A 17,701-nucleotide genomic window follows, 5' to 3' on the forward strand; every position below is an offset into this window, starting at 1 on the left:
CCCATTTGTTACAGGAGGGAGCCTTCTTACTGCAGCCAGACTTTAGCTACAAACCTGCATAAGGCACGTGCTGCAGAGAGGAGCCTGGCTCTGGGCTCTGCCTCTGCCAGCGAGACACAGGCAAGTAGAGGAGGCTTGTGTTCAGGGCAAGTTACTGGGACCCTAGTCTGCAGGAGACCCACCTCTGCTCTGTAGGGTAGAAATATTGCACTGGCAAGGTTCCCAGTGATGCCACTGAGCAGGTAGATGATAGAGATGCGATGCCATCCTGCCAGCTTCTCTAGGTCCCGCAGGATCGTCATTTGGAAACAGATTGAAACCAGACAGTGCAGGATCCTGCCAAGTTCAGAGTACAGGAGCTGAAGCAGCAGCCACTGAAGTCACCGCTGTGTTTGTGTTCTGTGCTGAGCCTCGCTGAGAGCTCCTGATCTGGCCTCACCCACACCTCTAACATCCCTCCCGGCAAGCTCAGCAGGGACAACAGCTCAGCCCCGCTGTGTTCCCCAGGGAAGGGACTACCAGAACAACCCTCAGGAGCAATCCTAGGGTTCCCCACCCAGATAGTGGAAGCTTTACACCTGTGCTTACCCAGCGTGGAGGAAAAGCGAGAGCCAGAGGCGGTAGAACTGGTCAGGGACTTCTGGGTTTAGGAAAGGGAGGAGTCCACAGACATCATCCATGCAGTGCACCTAGGGCAGCAGGAGTGGGGTTGCGAGGTGTGCCAGCCAGTGCCAGCCAGTTACTAAGGCCAGAGCAGAGACTGCAGCTAGCTCTGAGAGAAGGGCTTTCCTCCCTCTTCTCCGCTGTATCACGCCCCAACCCACGTACCCAACACCAAGTTACACGTAACCCCACCCTATGGCAGCTTTATGCCCTCGCTCTTCACCCCAGCACATCCACATCTGCTCACCAGTGGAGCGGGAAGGTTGCATTCTCCCGCTGCTTCCACAGTGGTCCTGGGCTGGGCTTTTGCAGCTGTCCGCCCAAGTCCTAAACTGATCTCCAAAGAGGGACAGATGCAGCCAGCTCTGCCACTACAGCCTGGATCAGCAACTTCCCCCGGGCTCAGGGTGGGCAGGACACAGGGCTCCCACCTATACTGCAGCACAGTCGCCCCAGGATCTTGCCAAGCTGCTAAGGGGAACAGGAGGGAGAAGGGCAGCCACACAAACCCCCAACTCCACGCTTACCTGAGAGCAGAGCGTTGCCTCCTCGTGGAAATAGCCCCGCATAAATTCACAATACTCCCGGGAGGTTATTTCACACCTGGAGGTGGCAGAGTTACCAAAATGAGGAACAAGGCACACGTGGAAGGCACAACAGACCATCCCGTGCCCTCCCAGGCCACCCGCTCCCCCTTGTCTCGTCCCAAGTCTGCCTATAAGAATCGGCACCTCCAGCTGCCCCCAACATGCTGTCCTGTTTCTGCACCAGATGCGCTAATACATTCCCAGCTGAGCCCAGTGCCGCTCTCCATACACCCCTCTGGCTTCTCTCCCACAGGTAAGCACGAGTCACCTCCACAGACTAACACCCAGCACACAGGGGCTCCAGCAGAAGCGCTGATGCCGAGCTAGTTACAGCTGAGCAAGAACCCCCAGAGCCAGGGGAAGTTGTGTGTCTGGGGCAGGGGAGTCTTGTGCCTCCATAGCTGACAGAGCGGGAAGGGGGGGCTAGGCCCAGAGTGTCCTGGTCATGACTTTCAGGGACAGAGAAGCTCCTCCGGGCAGCGCCGATTCTTCTCCCTAGCAGGCAAAGCCAGCCCCAAGCACTGGGTAACTACTCAAGCTGAGTAGCAGCATGGAGAACAGCATCTTCCTCCTCGGCAAACCCAGAGCAGGTCATTTCCTGACATGATCTTGAGTGGTCAGGGACTCCAGGACAGGGCCAACGTAGCCTGTCAGGACCAAGCTGGCCACTCCCCAGGAAAAGTGCAGCACTCCCCAGCAGAAGTATTTCATCCCTTGGGATCTGAGTCTCTCCAAACTGCAGGACCACTTGAGCGAGACAGCCTGCTGGACCATAGACTCAGGCTGGCTGTTATCTCCTGCTCATCCCAGAGTCCTGCTCCGGCTGGGAGACGTGTCCTGGTTTCCTGTCCCAGCGGGGCTCTGGGCTGTGTGTGGGAAGGACAAGGAGGACAAACGGCTGCATCTACAACCTGGAAAGGGCCCCCGTGTCTCACCCCAACACCCAGCCCCTCTCCGTACAGGTCAAACTCCTTACCGTCCTTTGGTCCCAATGCAGCAGGGCCGGCCTGTAATGACGCAGTCCATGTGGAGGTGGTTGGTGTAATTCCCAGCACTGTTTTTTGTACAGATCTGGAAAATGACAACAGGCTGCAGTCAGACAGCCACAGCTTTGCTGGCTGCCTGGGTAAGGTCGAAACAGCCCCTCGGGAAGAAGCCAGTCCAACAGACACAGGCCTCCAAGGCCTCCCTCTGACAGCAGCGCGGCACTGACACCCCATCTGCCTGAGCCCCAGCCAACAACTCCTCTGCCGCAGGATGAGAACAGCCCCGAGGCTGAGTCGGTCTCCATCACCCTGCTAGCCCAGGGCCTTCGCTGGCACAGGGGAACTTTTGTTGTTGCAGGGCTTTGAGCCTTGCCTAGACAGAGCCATGGCTGCCCTGATCCGGTGTTTGTGACAACAAGTAGGAGGCTGCACTGGAGACCCCTCCTGCCTTTCCACGAACACAGCTGTGGCTCAGCACAGTGGGATCCACAGGCTGTAGCCCAGCTGCCCGGACGGGCTCTGTGCCACCGGCAATGCTCACCGGCCACTTGGTGATGTCATCTGGCCACTCATGCGGCTCCATCGAGGCTGGCTGCTCACACACCCTGCAGCAACAGAAGGCAGAGATCAGCCTGAGGAAGAACTTTCCCCAGCAGCAGGCAGGGTGCCCCCGGGACCCACGGCACTGTCCCTGCCCGCAGGCTGCAGTCCCACGGCTCCCCTCGGTCGCTGGCAAGTGGCTGCCAATGGGATCAAAGCCGCAGCCTCCTTCCAGCGAGAAGGGCTCCAGCACCAAGGCAGCCATCCGAGAGCACACAGCTGCCCAGCAGCTCGCTGGCTCCTTCCCAGGTGGACACAACCCCAAAGACGAGCATTCAGCTGGTCTCAGCTCGACATCAGCCCATGGTGACGGAGGACAAAGGCGTGCCGTGGCACCCAGCAGCTGGCAGGGCTCTGGGGAGTTCCCATGAAGGGAGCCTGTGTGGGGAGCAGGTGAGGAGGGGGAGAGGGATGAGGAAGGCACCCACAGCTCACAACAGGCCAATAACAACAGAGCCCAGGGGTGAGCAGAAACATGACCACGCTCTGCCTCAGCCTCCCCTGCAGCCGTTGGGGCAGGCAGGGACATCACTGCCCTCATGTCCCTTGGTCTCCAGAGCAGCTGCTGTGCCATCCAGCAACCAACCGGCCTGGGACTCCGTGCCCCTCTGACTCTACTGTCACAGCAGCCCTGTGTCCCCAGGATGGCAGCTGAGCTAGGCAGGACCTACCTGGGGTCCTGATGACAAACAGACCCAAATTGCCTCTTGCTTCCTGCCAGCGTTGGTGTGCTGGGGTGGTGGGGCCACTTCACCCACACGGCCAGGGTGGACTGCAGGAAAGAGGAGACGTGTCACCGTGAAGCCCAGGGTGGGAGAAGCATCAACAGACGCGGCCTTGAGCCGGCAGACACAGCATGAAAGGGGCCACCACACTCACCGAGCACTCCTCCTCTGAGGTCTGCACACAGCCTGACTTGTCGTTCCGCACGCAACAAGCTGAGTGCTTCTCCTTCTCCCGCTTGGCGCTGATGAAGCTGTGCACTTGCTGGTCCTGCCTCATGCACGGTGAGAACTTGGCCCCTAGGTGGATCAGGGCCTCCTGGCAGAGATGGAAATACTCAGCTTGGCCAAGGGGCAGGCAATGATTGCCTGGGGCAGAGCAGGCTGAGGGAGCTGCAAGGGAGTACCCCTATCAGGACTCAAGGGACCAGGGACGAGTCCTGCATGATGAGGCCCAACACACATCAGGCACACTCTCAATCTTTGCTTTGAAGATTGCAAGCCCAGAACAAAAGCTCAGGGATTTCTTTGCCCATGGCCCCAGAAAGGCCAGCACTGTGGCTGGGAAAGCAAACCTTGGGACACGACAGCCCTTCCCAGGCGGAATGGCATCAGGAAAGCTGTCACACACCATACAACTCCTGCATTTTCTCTAGCCCCATGCTTGGCTTCACAGGAACAGGGTGCAAAGGAGGAGTGCCAAGGTCCACCCCAGCCTGCAGGCAGCCCGTTCTGCAGGGTGGCTGGGGCAGGGAGCACCTCTGCACCTTGCCAGTGACGGTAGGGCCCCGTGGAAGTCCAACCAATGGCAGCTGCGAGCACCAAGCTCCAAGCAGCAGAGGGCTCGGGTCCCTGGGGTGGCATGGCTGCAGCACGCAGTCCCCCATCAGCCCACCAACAGTCCTGTCCAACGGCACTCACTGAGCTGGGGCCGATCCAGAAGTTTTCCTGCTGCACGTATTTGACGTTTTCATAAACCCCTCTGTTTCGCAAGACCTGCAAGGAGAGAAAGCCAGAGTGAGCTCCTGCCCACAGGGTGAGCAGGGCAAGAGCAGGGGCTGGTGAAAACAGCACACAGCATGAATAGAAATCCCCACAGCCAATGACTGGCCACACGGTTCTCTCAAACCAGTCTTTGGCAGGATCACAGGTAAACCCTCATCAAGGCATTGGCACCTTCATCTTCAAATTTCATTTAAAATGTCTATCTCTGGCTATTTCAACTTCCAAGAAATTCCAGGGCCTGGAGACCTGGGAGTGGCTCGAGAGCCTGCAAAAACCTTCACACAGCTCAGAAGCATGAGACACCTGCTGGCAGTGTAGGCCCAGGTGCTGGTGACAGTGCTCCGAAAGCTGTCAGACACATAGGTGAGAAGCTCCCCAGGGCATCCCCTGCATGGAGCAGGGATATGGCTGCAGAGGTATGTACCCCAGAGACCTTTAACAACACATGGGAAGGCTACAAACAGCTTCAAGGTCAGCTCTCAAAGTCAGACAGGTCAGTTTTGCTCCTGGCAGAAGCAAAATCCTGCAACTGTTGTGAAAACTTAACTCAGGTTTGGAATATTTGCCTGCCGTGAACATCCTTCTGGCCTCCACCAGGAGGGGAACAAGTTGTCTGAAAGGGCTCCCAGCACAGACACAACCAGAGCCTGCGAAGAGCCCACCATGCTTTGTGCCGGATACAGTTTGATGTCAAGCGCAATGCGGCTGCAGGAGGCAGAGAAGGTGGCGTGGGGGCTCACAGAGATGCTGTGGGCAGCCCCCCAAGGCTGGATGCCCAGTGTCCAGCCGTCAAGGCCCTCAGGCAAGCAGCCAATACGCTGAAGACTACGACACAAAAGCCGGCAGCTGAAGGCTGACACAATCACGCTCCAGGCAAGTCAGCGGGATTTACTTACTGAGTCAACAGTTTCGTGTTGTGAGAACCCCACAGGGGCGATGCCGTAGATGCACACAGCAAGGATGGTGATGAGTGAATGCACAAAGGTGACCCAGTAAGTGAAGAAAGGCCTGGATGGAGGGAAAGGGAAAAGATCAGAGGCAGAAGCCCAGGCATATTACATCTACTCATAGAACACAGGAGAAAAGCTGACAGTTTTCCCCAGGGACCTTGGCAGAATCTGAGGTACAGGGCCAGGACTGCCTAAGGATGCACAAGGCTGGAGGCAATGGCCTAAGGTCTGGCTGGCAGACAGACCCTGTCTGCTCTGACTCCCCCATTACACCAGGCAAGCCACTGTTTCCCAAGAAAACATCCATAAGAACACATAAGCATGATGTCAAAGTGTGCTGCGTGTCTGAAATAATGGCTTTAGGGGTATGATCGGCGGCAGGGATACCTGAGCCTTCCTGTTCATCACAGACAGCGATGGTGGGGCAGACATCAGGCAGCAGAGACACATATAGCCAAAGCAACACGAGGAGCAGGGTGAGCTCCCAATCTACAGCGATGCTAACATGCTGCTGTCTGCTGCAGTTTGCACATTACTTCAGGGATACGGACTGGGGGGTCTAGTCAGCAGGTTTCACCCAAGGCCCCCGAGGCAGTGACCCGAGTCACCGAGGGGCAACAGCAATCACTCACTCGCCAGTTCTGTCAGGACCCCTTCTATGACTGCAGCTCTCACCTGTGATCATCCATGTCCTCAATCTGCCGCTTGACATAGCTGTCAATGCGCTTGCGGTATGTACGGTTTGTCAGCTTCCCCACCATACCCAGGCCATACGGCCTCTTCTCCTTGGCAAAGAGCTTCCTGACAGGGACGGCGATGCGCTGGCCACGCTTCTGTGGGCTGACACTCACCACCTCCTGCCGCAAGCGGACCTTGGGCTGTGCCAGGGCCCCATCCTTTTGCTTCCTCCAGCCTCGCTCCAGTGGCCTGAAATAAAAAGTGGGACAGCAGTGGCTTCCTTCTGCATGGCACAGCAACAGGGACCAGTCCTTCCCTGGTCTCTGGTGGCAGCAGACGCTCTGTCTATCCCAGCACAGCCAGGCTGAGCAGCAGCTGATGGCAGACAAGGTGCCCTGAAGTGGAAGCTGTATTTCAGAGGGTTACACAGCACAGCAGGTGGCACAAGGCAGCTCTGCCAAACTAAGCCCCACCAATGAGGAGCTCTCAAGGCCTTAAAGCAGCGCTTCAGCAACAGGCTAAGACAAGGGAGGCCGCAGCCAAGCACATCTGCAGCCTCACACACATCTGTTTCCTTCTCTACTTCATTCCTCTTGCTCTGCTCTCTGCTGTGAAATGGAAGTGTAGTTTAGCCCAGCAGTGCAAATCCCCACCCTTGAAGCACTTTACTGTGACTGGACTGGCAAGTCAAACGCCCGTGCCCACCCAAATCAGGCAGAGGAGAAGAGCAGGAATCCAGGCAGCTTCCCAGACCAGGAAAGTGACACTGTCGCCTGCTGCAAGCTGTGCCATTTCCCCCTCACCACCTGTCTTCCACTCCTCCCTTTATTTGCACTGATGCGTGCACTTTTCAGGAGAACAACAAAATGAGGCTTCAACAACACAATAAAATCCCAAGCATCACTGTCTAAAGGAAGGCTTTTTGACCAAAACCGAGCGTGCGACAACCATTGCACAAGCAACTGCTGAATAATCCTTGCTTTGTAAGTCTCCATCACATTCCGATGTTTCTGTATTTCTTTGCTCTTCGCCAGCAGTCTGGAGGTCGGGTCTGCAGCATTCAGACCCCAACCAAAAAAAATAAACAAGCAACCAACTGCCGCCATTTCACCCTCGCTCACTGCCTAGCACTGCAGCAGGCATATCCCTGACACGTGCTCTGGTCTCGTGTACCTTCTCTGGCTTCCCAAGTGGCCCCCTCTGCACAAAGACCAAGGTTGTCAGAAGCGGTCAGAGAAACCAGCTGAGAAACTTTTTTCTGAAAGATCATCAGAGCATCTTGGAGAGATCACAACAGCTCTGGAGAATGGACAAGCAACGGGGTGAGGGAGAACCTGAACTTCTTTAGCCAAAAACACTGCTGTGAGACTTCAGCTATTTTCAATGGTGCACCTTGCAGTTTTGATAAAGCTGATAGTCCCAACTTCCCCTTGGGAAGTCCTTCTCCCACAGAAAGTGCAGACTCCACCGCAGCCTGCTCTTGCCCCAAGAGCTCATGTGGTTTCTGTGTTATGGACGTGCTTTTTCCCAGTATTTCCGGTGCTGGGCTATCAGCCTATGCCAAAATAAACGCCTAGCCACCTAAAAGGACACCCAACTATGATTCTGATAACACTTCTCTCAAGTGTGAAAGAAATGTATTTTCCTCAATAAAACTATCTAAGGAGATCCAAATGGAGCCAAGAAGACCGAGACGTCTCAGAGAAGTGATAACAAACTCCCACCATTTGCTGCTTCCACTTACGGTAAGACTGAGTCAAGTTCTTGGAAACACTTGAACACCAACACAAGCAAGATGGGCCATGAGCTGCAGAACCACCACTAGGACCTCCCTGTCTGCTCCATGTTCACACCCCACGGAGTGCTCTGCTGGGGTGAGCTGCCAGCTAAGCTAGAGCTGACTCGGAAACGACACAGGGCAATTACTCAGTATCAGTTACTCAGGTGGAAAAAATCTAGGCACACAGTACAGTACCACCCACATATCTGCAGGGCTCTCAGCATCAATGCCACACCTTTCTCTCATTTCAAGTGAGGAATGTAGCCCTGCTCGACACTCAGCAACGCTTCACACCACTCCTTGGAGCAAGACAACAGTTCCTGGTGACTGTGGCAATGGCAACAGCCTTCTCGTCTTTGCTACGTTCTCCATAGCCGAAGGCTGGGCCCTCAGCATCCTCACAGCTGATTTAAAGCATCTTTCTGTTTCCTCAAGGCATGATACAGTCTCCAAAACACATCACGTGAGGCTGGAAGTTTAGGAGAGACTGGAGAGGTGGCCTCAGAGTCACCTTTCACATGCATGGGGGCAGGAGGTCTTAAGCTGGGTTTAAGAAAACCCATCACTGCACTACTCTGAGCTGTGCACCAAGCACCCACAGCACTCGGATCCTGGCTTCCTCCATGCAGGAGGTCCCACTCGGAATGGGTTGGCCAACCCATGTCAGGCTTTGGCAGCTTCCAGGAAGATACTCACAGTAGCAAGTGGCTTCTTTCAAGCTCGTTCTTGTCCAAGGCACCTCCTGTGAGATCTGTCTGATCTGGAGGTTTCACCTCAGCATCTTTGATTGCAGCTTCTGATGGCGACTCAAACACTTCATCTGGATAAGTAGAGAGCTCCTCATGAAGGACTCCTTCCTGGGCAGAGAAACAGAAGTCCCATCAGAAGAAGCCAGCACCACATTTGAGACACCAGCCCTAGCAGCAAGCAGTGCTGCTCTCTGCAACACACAGCCCTGCCAGACCACACCAGAGCCCTGCCCCTCACCCGAGCAAAGAAAGAAGTGTCGAGCTCGTCCGGAAAATCCACCGTGTCCTCCTCCAGGAAACTTGCTGGGGTGAAGCTGCGCCGCTGAGCTCTCCGCAGGGTGCTGTCCTTCACAGAGCGACCCTGCAGCCAGAGAAAGCGGCATCGGGTCACTGCCAGAAACCCGAACCCCAGGCACACGCAGGGCCACCCCAGCCAGCACGCAGGGGGCCCAAGTGCTGAGCTGGTTCATGCTGGTGCGTGGGCCACAGCAGGCCTGCTGACGTGCGACACCTTCCTGGTGAAACTCACAGGTGCTACCCACTTCCCAAGCCACAGTGCCCATCTCCCATATGGGTGAGGCTTGCAACTTGCTCCTCTACCGCGTATCGTACAATGTCTCTGACCAAATCGCTGCGACGGGTGGTACTGGACACAGCAAAAAGGTCACTGGGCCCAGGAAAGCAGACACATGGCAGGATGAAAAGAGTTGCATAGAAAGAGTCTCAGGTACTTCTGCTCTTCTATGACTGCTGGCCAGGTGCAGATGGACTGCCCAGAGGTCCACGCAGGCTGAACTGGACGTGCTGGAATGCTCTGAGGCTGCTGGCTGTGGGAATTGAAGTCCTCAGGCCAACAAAGGGAAAGCCAGACCTGTACCATAACCTAGCCATCATCCCTGCTTCTTCCAAATCCTGCCTTCTAGGCACACGGCTGAAACAGGAGATGGGTTGGTTTCTTCCCCTGCACCACTGCTTTCCCCGTCCTCTCTGCTCAGCAGCTCCCTCTCTCTCACCCCTCCCTCAGGGCAGAGCCCCATCCTGCCTCCAGACGGGTCCCTGCCCTCCTGCAGCCAGTACCTTCACCAAAGCCGCAGCTGCTCGGAAACTCATTTTGGCAACAGACTCCCGTTTCCGCCGTCGCGGGAGGCGATTGAACCCTGAGCGCGAGCTGGTGAAGGAGCAGAGCGAAGTGGCGCCTGGCGTGATTGGCGTGTGCGGGATGCTGCAGCCATCATTGTCGTCGGCCATACGGAAAGCTCGGCCGCGGGCCAAGGGGTCTATGATCTGCCAAGAGAAGAAGCCCATCAGTCCATCTGTCCCCAAACCCTCCCTCACCAAGCCCCTCTCCCTCCAAGCAAACATCTTGAGGCCATGACAGTAGCCTGGCTCCTCGGACTGACCAAGAACCAGGCTGGACAGACCAACAAACAATTCTACAATAGGGAGATATGAAATAACCTGTTGCAAGCGAAACCCTAGTTGTAAGCCTCAAACCTAAGTCCCCACACCCCTCCCCCTGCCCTTTCTTTCTTCTCTTATTCTTTCTCTTTTTCTTTTGTTGGTGTTGATGATTTTCACCCAGAATGTTCCTGATGTTCACAGGAGACTCCAAACCTTCTTCAGCCCTTCCTAAGTTCTTGGTTTCTTTCATCTCCTGTGCCAGCGAGCTCTACAGTCAGAGAACGTGCTGTTTGAACAGGACTTTGAGAAATCCCTGAAAACAGCCATGCTCTTTCTCCAGCTAGTTTCCTTTCTGAGACTGGACAGCCCAGCCCAGTATCCTGTTGAAGCTTAACTGTATATTTACATCTGCCTCCATTAAGTTATAACAGCTGGAAAACGCAGGCAAGCTTCCGGGAGCTGCAGGCCCTTCTTTGGGACTCTTCAGGCCAAAGCTCTCACTTCTTCCAAACATACGAACCAACCTAATGAAAATATTGCCTTCAGCTACAAACCTTGCCTCTGTCCTTACATCATCACAGCTGTGGTTTCCATAAGAATTCTATGCTTTATCCTAATGTTTTACGAGCTTTGTTTAATCCACAGTTGCACAGCCAACAGGAAGCTTTATGGGCTTACACCTCCTGATACCATGTACTGGTTTAATGCAGCCCACAGAGCGCCCAACAATATTTCTGAGTCTCCTGTGACCAAAGACCAACTGCAAGGTTCTTCAGCTAGGAATCAAACAGGAAAGAGAACAACAGGGTGAAACTCGATTGAAAGATGCACAATATTCTCCTCTGTTTCCATGATGCAGCCAGGCTTCAGGTCACAGACTAACCTGCTTTGGAAGGAATTTGTTCCTCCACTTGCCCAGGCTGCAGTGGTGATCACTAATGCACAGTAATCAACCACATCGATTACTACTGCTGAATGGAGCAAAGGGAAGGGCTGGGATATTGTCAGTTAGTTCTGAAGTGCTGGTAACTGGATGTGCTTGACTGGGTCTTGTCCCCTGTCGTCACACTAGAAGGTAGCAAGTAGAGGGCTACCAGATGCCCTTCGCAGGCACTCAAAATCTTATTCTGAGGACCCGTGAGCAGAACTGTAGTACCACTGACGCAAGAGACACTTTTCAAAATCCTGAAACATCACCAGGTTTCTATGAGGACAGCAGTTGTGCTACTGCCTGCATTCTGCTTGGGACAGGGATCCACGAGGCAAGTGTCCTGGGTGACACCAGGCTTGTTACTGTACATTTGGGTCCAGGACACTGTCTGCTCTGTGTACAACAGAATTTTGCCCTTGTAAAACAGCAGCAAAAAGCCTGAGCCAAGAGCTCTTGGTCACGCTGCACACACCTAACCACCACCACAATCACAACATGACCACTGTGGCTCCGAGCCTATCACCGACACAGCTGAGGGATCTCAGCCTACGAGGCTGCAGAGAGGCTGCTGAAGGAGGGAGTCTGCCAAAGTGTACCTGAGACTGGAGAAGTGTCTGAGCACGGAGCCCAGACATGTGCAGGCAGAGCTAAGCCCGCAGATAGGTCACGGCTGCCAAAGTGGTAAAGGCACTGTGCAGGAAGCTCACGACAGCCTTGACACTGTCCCAGGTTACTCACCTTTTGCATGCCCAGCTGGCAGGGTCCGACATAGAGCGGAGGAGGAGTCTCTGTGCTCGTTAGAGAAATATTGTCCTGACTGGGCAAGTCCATTTCCCGGATGACCTGAGGTTTCAGCTTCCCATACCGCAGGCTGCAGTGGCGGAGGCTCTTTCTCTGCCATTTCTGAGTAGCGTCGCTGTCTTTGCTCACCCCAAACCAGTCCGCTGTGCCTCTGAAAGATGCCAGCGTACAAGTGCAAAGAAGCATTATGCTTGCTTGGATTACACACATGAAAGGACAAAACCCCTGGTGGTCACTGCCAGCCCACCCCAATTCAAAGGCAGGCAGAACTCATCCCCATGAGCATCTCGCAGCCTGTCCTCAGCTGGTTTTAACAACCTGACAGATGCTGGCCAGAAGCGTTCAACCATCAACAGCATTCTGTCTCTTAAGATAGAAGAAAAATGACAGAAGGGATTCATTGTGTGTAAAAGACAGTTGGTTCCGAGTTTTTCTAAAAAGAAAGAGAGAGATGGAACAGAAATTCGGAAGATAACTTGGTAAAAGGATGTTTTCTCTTTAAAGAACATGTACTGAAAACACTTACCATCTGCAGGCCAGGTCTATGTCCCCATTGTGGGACTGTACTGTTCCATGGCTCTGTAGCTTCTCCCAAGAGCCACCAGAGTTCACGGTTCTCTCCCAGCCTCCCCCCACTCTCCCAGAATATCCCTAACTTCTCCATCTCATGCTGCAGGATTTCCACCCCCCTCAAAGGTAACATTAATGGCAAATGTTTGCTATGGTCTTGACCTCTGCCAGGGCAGACACACACAGTTCTAAGCCACTGGTTGCAGAAGTAGGAGCAGAAGGTTGCAGCCACGAGGTGGGTTTGCTGCCAAGTGGCTGCTGCCGCAGAAGAGCAGTGGATCAGAAGCAAAATCCCAAGGAAGGCAGAGAGGGATCGGGATAAGTCAGGCTAACAACCTACTTCAAATATTGCAGGACAGCTGGTACCTTAAACCTACAAAGATCATCGCAGCCCTGCCAACCTCTCCCACCGTGGTTAATCCTTCCTCAGGAGATGACAAGCTGTGTCAGCCTACAGTTGTTTGGCCCAGGTATCAAAACCTGAAAGTCCTTCCAAGCCAAAACCGAAACCCTGGCCCCAAGCCCCCTGGCTCAGGGGCAGGATTTCCAGCTGCTGAGAAGCAAGAGAAAGGGAGTATTAAAACATACACTGGAGTAAAGGCTGGGTTAAATCTAGAAATGGGTCACACAGGGGAATTGAGTCAGTACACCGGAGACAGGAAACTAGTCCCGTGGTTTGCACCCTACTGAGCAAAAATACCATCAACCACCATGTAAAAAGATTTTAATTTGAAACCCATAGCCTTTCCAGTTAAAACCTCCAGATGCAAACCACGACGCATCGCCCTCAGCCTTCGCCATTCCCCCAACGATCCAGAACAGACCCTTTGGAGGGCGCGACGTCAAGCAGGCCATTGCTAGATCTCGCCTGACCTCACTGACCCAGATGTCTCCAAACGCCTCCCACAAGTCAGCAGGGGCCAGGCCTCAGAGACGGGGCTGCATGCGTGTCTCAGAGCACCGCGCCGCTCCCACCGACTCACACCTCGTCAGAGCAATCTTCGCTTCCATTGGGAGCAGGAAGGCCTAGGGTCAGCCCCTGGCCCGACAGACCCAAACCAAGCCTATAGCACAGAGGGAATGCTCTGGCCGTGCAGATGCACAGCCACAACACAAGGCACAAAACAAGTCTTACAACTCAGAGGGCTTCTCACAGACTGCCACAACCAATATTTCAACACCCAGGTGACCTTGGGTGACAAGTTTGTACCTGGGGCCACTCCTCAAAGGGAGAGGACTGCGGGCTGTTTGTGCCTGCAGGAGCCTGCTGATGCAGGGCCCGTCGCACCCACAGCCTTGTGAAACTGTTCTCCTGCTAGCCTGGAAGGACGAGCACCACCACAGCTGTTTCACACTGTGATGACAACTCCTGAACTGTCAGAGACCACTGCTGGTCCAGAGCCAGAGTAAAGAGCTGTCCTACTCTCTGATCAGAGTCAAGATCATCCAGGAGAGCTGACTACAGAGTTCAGGGTATCCAGAGCACCCTGGGAAGATGCTGAATGTCCCTGTCCAGCTGGGGAGCCCCACCACGTCCCACAGATTTCCTGGAGCACTGTAACAAGCAGCACCCCAACATCAGAGGTCAGCTCTCGCTCTTCTGTCGTGTTGAGCTAACCAGGCCTAAAAGCCCAAGACCAATGTGAGCAGTCACCAAAGGTGGACACAATGCCGCAGTGGCATCTGGCCAAAGGTAGCAGTGAGGAAGGTAGGACAGGAATGGACTCCTGGACATTAGCTCCAGTCCCTGCCACACACAAAGTCTCATTGTCTGTCTGCTTTAAAAGTTTACTGAACTCCAGTCTCGGGGTGGTGGTTGATGGGCCACTGTGCCCTGGACTCCCGGAGTGGCTCATCTCCTTGGTGCTAAGCAAACGAAGACCTCCGCCTCAAAAAGAAGACAGTCACATTTGGATTATACAAAGCCATGATGTCAACAGGAAAGAGCGGATGCTCTGTTCCATTCACCAGCTTCTGAGCCCCGTTTGGACCAACGTGACTAGCATCTGTTCGGCACCGCTTCCTCTCCTTCTCCTTCTGCCTCAAGGAGCTTCTGGGGCCAACATATGCATACGCTACACGTTGCATCAATGCCAGCAAAGGCAGGCTGCGCTGTGGCTGCCCTGGGGAGATATTCCAGCTACGGTGAACACCAGGAGGTTGACAGCTTGTTAGGAAAGCCAGGAGGGAGTGAGGTTGGTGGGTGGACAGCTTGTTAGTCCATGCTACTTATCGACAGCTGCCTACATATTTAGTAGGAGTGACAACTGTATTTTGTTAGAAGCACACATGAACTTTCTCACTTCCACCCATTTGTAGGCCTACTGGTCAGCCCTGGGAAGGCAACGTGGTCCCAGCAACAGCCAGAATCTGTGCAGTTCACAGCAGCCCTTGCACACACATGCAGGGGTGGGTTTCACACTCAGTGCTACCAGTACCTGAAAAACGATCGGGGCAGGGACTGCCGCTTTCTCAGGGAACTCCTGCCCACCCGGTGCCCGTGAACGGGCAGGGTCTGACTCCTCTGAAACCGTACCTGTCTGCTGCAAAGAAAAGACAGCTGAAGGGAAGGAACCTGCAGAGCTGTGGAGGGGAGCGGTGACCTGCGTCCAGCACCTCCCCATCTCCTTCCTTAGCAGTTATACCACACTGCACGTGACAGCGGACTCCAGCTGAGAGCGTGACCTAAGAGAAACAACCAGACTCAAGCCACACAACACTGTCTTTGAACCCAGGAAGCTGCTGAATCCCTTTGGTGCATCTGCACCTCTAACACGTGTCTCCCATTGCTCTTGAGAACACCAGGAATGCTGCAATCCCCCTGCACCCCAGACCTCCGTGAGCCACCTTCTTCTGCCCAGTCACCCAGCTACAGATCCCACTGGCAGGCTTTGGACACTGGAGTGTGAAACTACGGAGGTGTCACCAGGCCCGCTCTGCTCAGATGCAGGTGTCTGATGCCCATGGAAGTGCCCTGGGCCCATTCTGGTTGACCCTGCAGGGTCTCACCTTGGGCACAAGTCTATCTGTGCCACAACTGCTGCCTCGCATGGACATCTCAGACACCCTTGGAGACCGGAAACGGTGTTAGATGCCTACACTCAGGCACCCGAATCACTCCCATGCCATGTTCTGGACCACAGAGGCTCGATCTTAGGCTCACACTTGATCTGTGTCCTCCAGGCCCCAGGGAACAAGACAATGTGGAGTCCCCGCAGTTCTGTCCCTTGGAAAGTCCTTCCCACTGCTGCACTTGCTCTCCTACCCACATCCCACAGGACTTTGCAGAAACCACTTGCAAGCTGCAAGTCCTCCAGGAAGAAGCAGCTTGGCCACCCCCTGTGCTGCACAACAGCCTGTGTGGAGACAACTCAGCACTGCAAAGTAGCATCAACACCACACGCATACTCTGAGCAGGAGAATCCCAGGACTTCCAAAACCATTTGTGCACCTCTGTGCCACTCCCTGTGGGACCACCTGTACTCCCAGGGTACAAAATGACTACACAGACCACTAGGAACAGGCAGGGATGCTGCCACCAGCCTGGGCCCCAGCACTGCCATTACAGCATGGACAGGTAAGCAGAAGACATGTCACAGGGTCTGTCAGTGAAAGTCACATGGCCTGCCCACAGCCCTGATGCTAAGCAGGACATGAGCATCTCCCTCAGCGTGCGGGAGTGTCATCACCACTGCCCAGCACCCCTTCCTTGCTCACTGTAGCTCGTGTGCCTTGTCTGTCTTATAGTGTAGTAGCACTGGGGGCAAATTTGTTCCCCCAGCACCAAAGTGGTTCGCAGTCCCCAGCCTCTCCACCTTACGCACACACGCTGCATGTTGTGAGAACCTCTGGGGGAGAAGGCTGCCCTGGCCCTCCCGCTCAATGCTTCTTGTCAGGCCCTCCACAGTGCCCTCCCAGCGTATCCCCTCATCCTTGACATGCTCTTGCCTAATTGTCCTGGCAAGGAGCAGGACAAGGGCAGGGAGGTGAGGGAAGAGGCAGTCTAGGTATGCAAGGACAGCCTCAGGCAGGCCCAAAAGCTGCCCACGGCCCTGAAAAGAGCAGACACTGCTTCATGGCTCAGCCCTCCCAACCTCGCAAAAAGCAGGATTCACAGAGAGCTGCTGCAGGAGAGCTTCACCACCAAGGCAGCTGGGGAACATCTGAGGCAAAGGAAAACAGTGCGTAGGAGGTCAGTCTCTCCCATAGCTGGAAAGTTGCTCCTCTGCGAGTGGGCGAAGCCTGGCTGGCTGGAAGTGCCCCCAACCTGTGGAGCTCTAGGGACGCTCCTGGGATCCGGCCAGGCCTGACACGCTGCCAGGGATATAGGCCAGGCATCTCAGGAGAGAAGCTGGGAGAGCCACTCCCTCTGGACAAACTGGGATAAGCCTTTGCCACAGGGAGGGAAGGAGCATCTAGCTGTGTGGCCATGTCTCAGAGACCCCTGGATTGTGGGGATGAACAATAACCCTCTGTACAGGCATGGGGGACAGGACCGGAGCAGCCTCACCCCATTTCCCATTGCCCCCCAGCCATCTCAAGGAGCTGCCAATGAGCTAGTGCTAGAAGCCAAGCTGCTGAGAGCCCTGGACTGCTCGGGATGGGCTTCATCCTCCCCCAGCCATCACACACACTCAGATACCGCACCAAAGCAAGCGCAGCACACCGCATCATACAGTCTCAGCTACACATCAGGGCCTGAGGTATCCTGTTACTTAGAAACAGACAGCTCCGTGGGGCACAGGGGCAGTCAAAATTTGTCTCTCAGTGGCAAGAACCATTCATTGTCCTGATCACCACAATCCTCCTCCCAGGACCCATCCCCTTGTTTACTAAAGACAGGCTATATAGCACCACTGGATTATATACTGGGGACCTACCTGCACCCACCCTCTCCCCCAGCCTTGTTATCTCCCCTGCTAGATAACAAGCAAGACAACCTACTCCTGCTTCGACAGAGTGCCACTTCAGTGCCAGGCAATGGGATAGGCAGAGGACCACAAATCCACAAATAAAGGATGGCAACAGATGGCAGAATCCACTAAGGCAGGCTCCAGGACCTCAGTGTCTCACCTTTTGATGGTCTGGGTGATTGAGGTCTGTCGTTGTAGCACCGGTCTCCTCACTTCATTAGGCAGGGAGGGCACGCGGGAGTTGTCGACAGGCATGCTCACGCTTCGCAGAAAAGCCTGACGTCTCGTTGGCTGAGAAGAAAAGCCAGAGTGGAGTCAGTATTCTCAGAGTGATGCTCTACAAGGCCAGCCAGGGTGTGAAACAT

General features: G+C 54.7%; 1 protein-coding gene across 11 annotated transcripts in view; it reads right to left on the minus strand.

The window, feature by feature from the left end:
- RHBDF1 (rhomboid 5 homolog 1) overlaps window positions 1-17,701 on the minus strand; it is a 37,250-nt gene that overhangs the window by 1,323 nt on the left and 18,226 nt on the right. For 4 of the 11 annotated variants that reach the window (XM_075436520.1, XM_075436519.1, XM_075436521.1 and 1 more), the window contains 17 exons: window positions 17,497-17,627; window positions 14,862-14,966; window positions 12,172-12,219; window positions 11,791-12,004; window positions 9,798-10,004; window positions 8,959-9,081; window positions 8,668-8,828; window positions 6,189-6,440; window positions 5,460-5,571; window positions 4,480-4,554; window positions 3,716-3,877; window positions 3,508-3,608; window positions 2,778-2,841; window positions 2,227-2,321; window positions 1,191-1,266; window positions 589-689; window positions 183-336 (listed from right to left, as the gene is read on the minus strand). In XM_075436520.1, the coding sequence (XP_075292635.1) occupies window positions 183-336; window positions 589-689; window positions 1,191-1,266; window positions 2,227-2,321; window positions 2,778-2,841; window positions 3,508-3,608; window positions 3,716-3,877; window positions 4,480-4,554; window positions 5,460-5,571; window positions 6,189-6,440; window positions 8,668-8,828; window positions 8,959-9,081; window positions 9,798-10,004; window positions 11,791-12,004; window positions 12,172-12,219; window positions 14,862-14,966; window positions 17,497-17,627 (2,181 nt within the window). Of the gene's footprint in view, window positions 1-182; window positions 337-588; window positions 690-910; window positions 1,095-1,190; window positions 1,267-2,226; window positions 2,322-2,777; window positions 2,842-3,507; window positions 3,609-3,715; window positions 3,878-4,479; window positions 4,555-5,459; window positions 5,572-6,188; window positions 6,441-8,667; window positions 8,829-8,958; window positions 9,082-9,797; window positions 10,005-11,790; window positions 12,005-12,171; window positions 12,287-14,861; window positions 14,967-17,496; window positions 17,628-17,701 lie in introns of those variants that run through there. The other 7 variants (XM_075436528.1, XM_075436524.1, XM_075436523.1 and 4 more) reach the window with 6 other exon arrangements.

Source organism: Opisthocomus hoazin, chromosome 15, assembly GCF_030867145.1.
Source record: "Opisthocomus hoazin isolate bOpiHoa1 chromosome 15, bOpiHoa1.hap1, whole genome shotgun sequence".
Lineage (NCBI taxonomy): Eukaryota > Metazoa > Chordata > Aves > Opisthocomiformes > Opisthocomidae > Opisthocomus > Opisthocomus hoazin.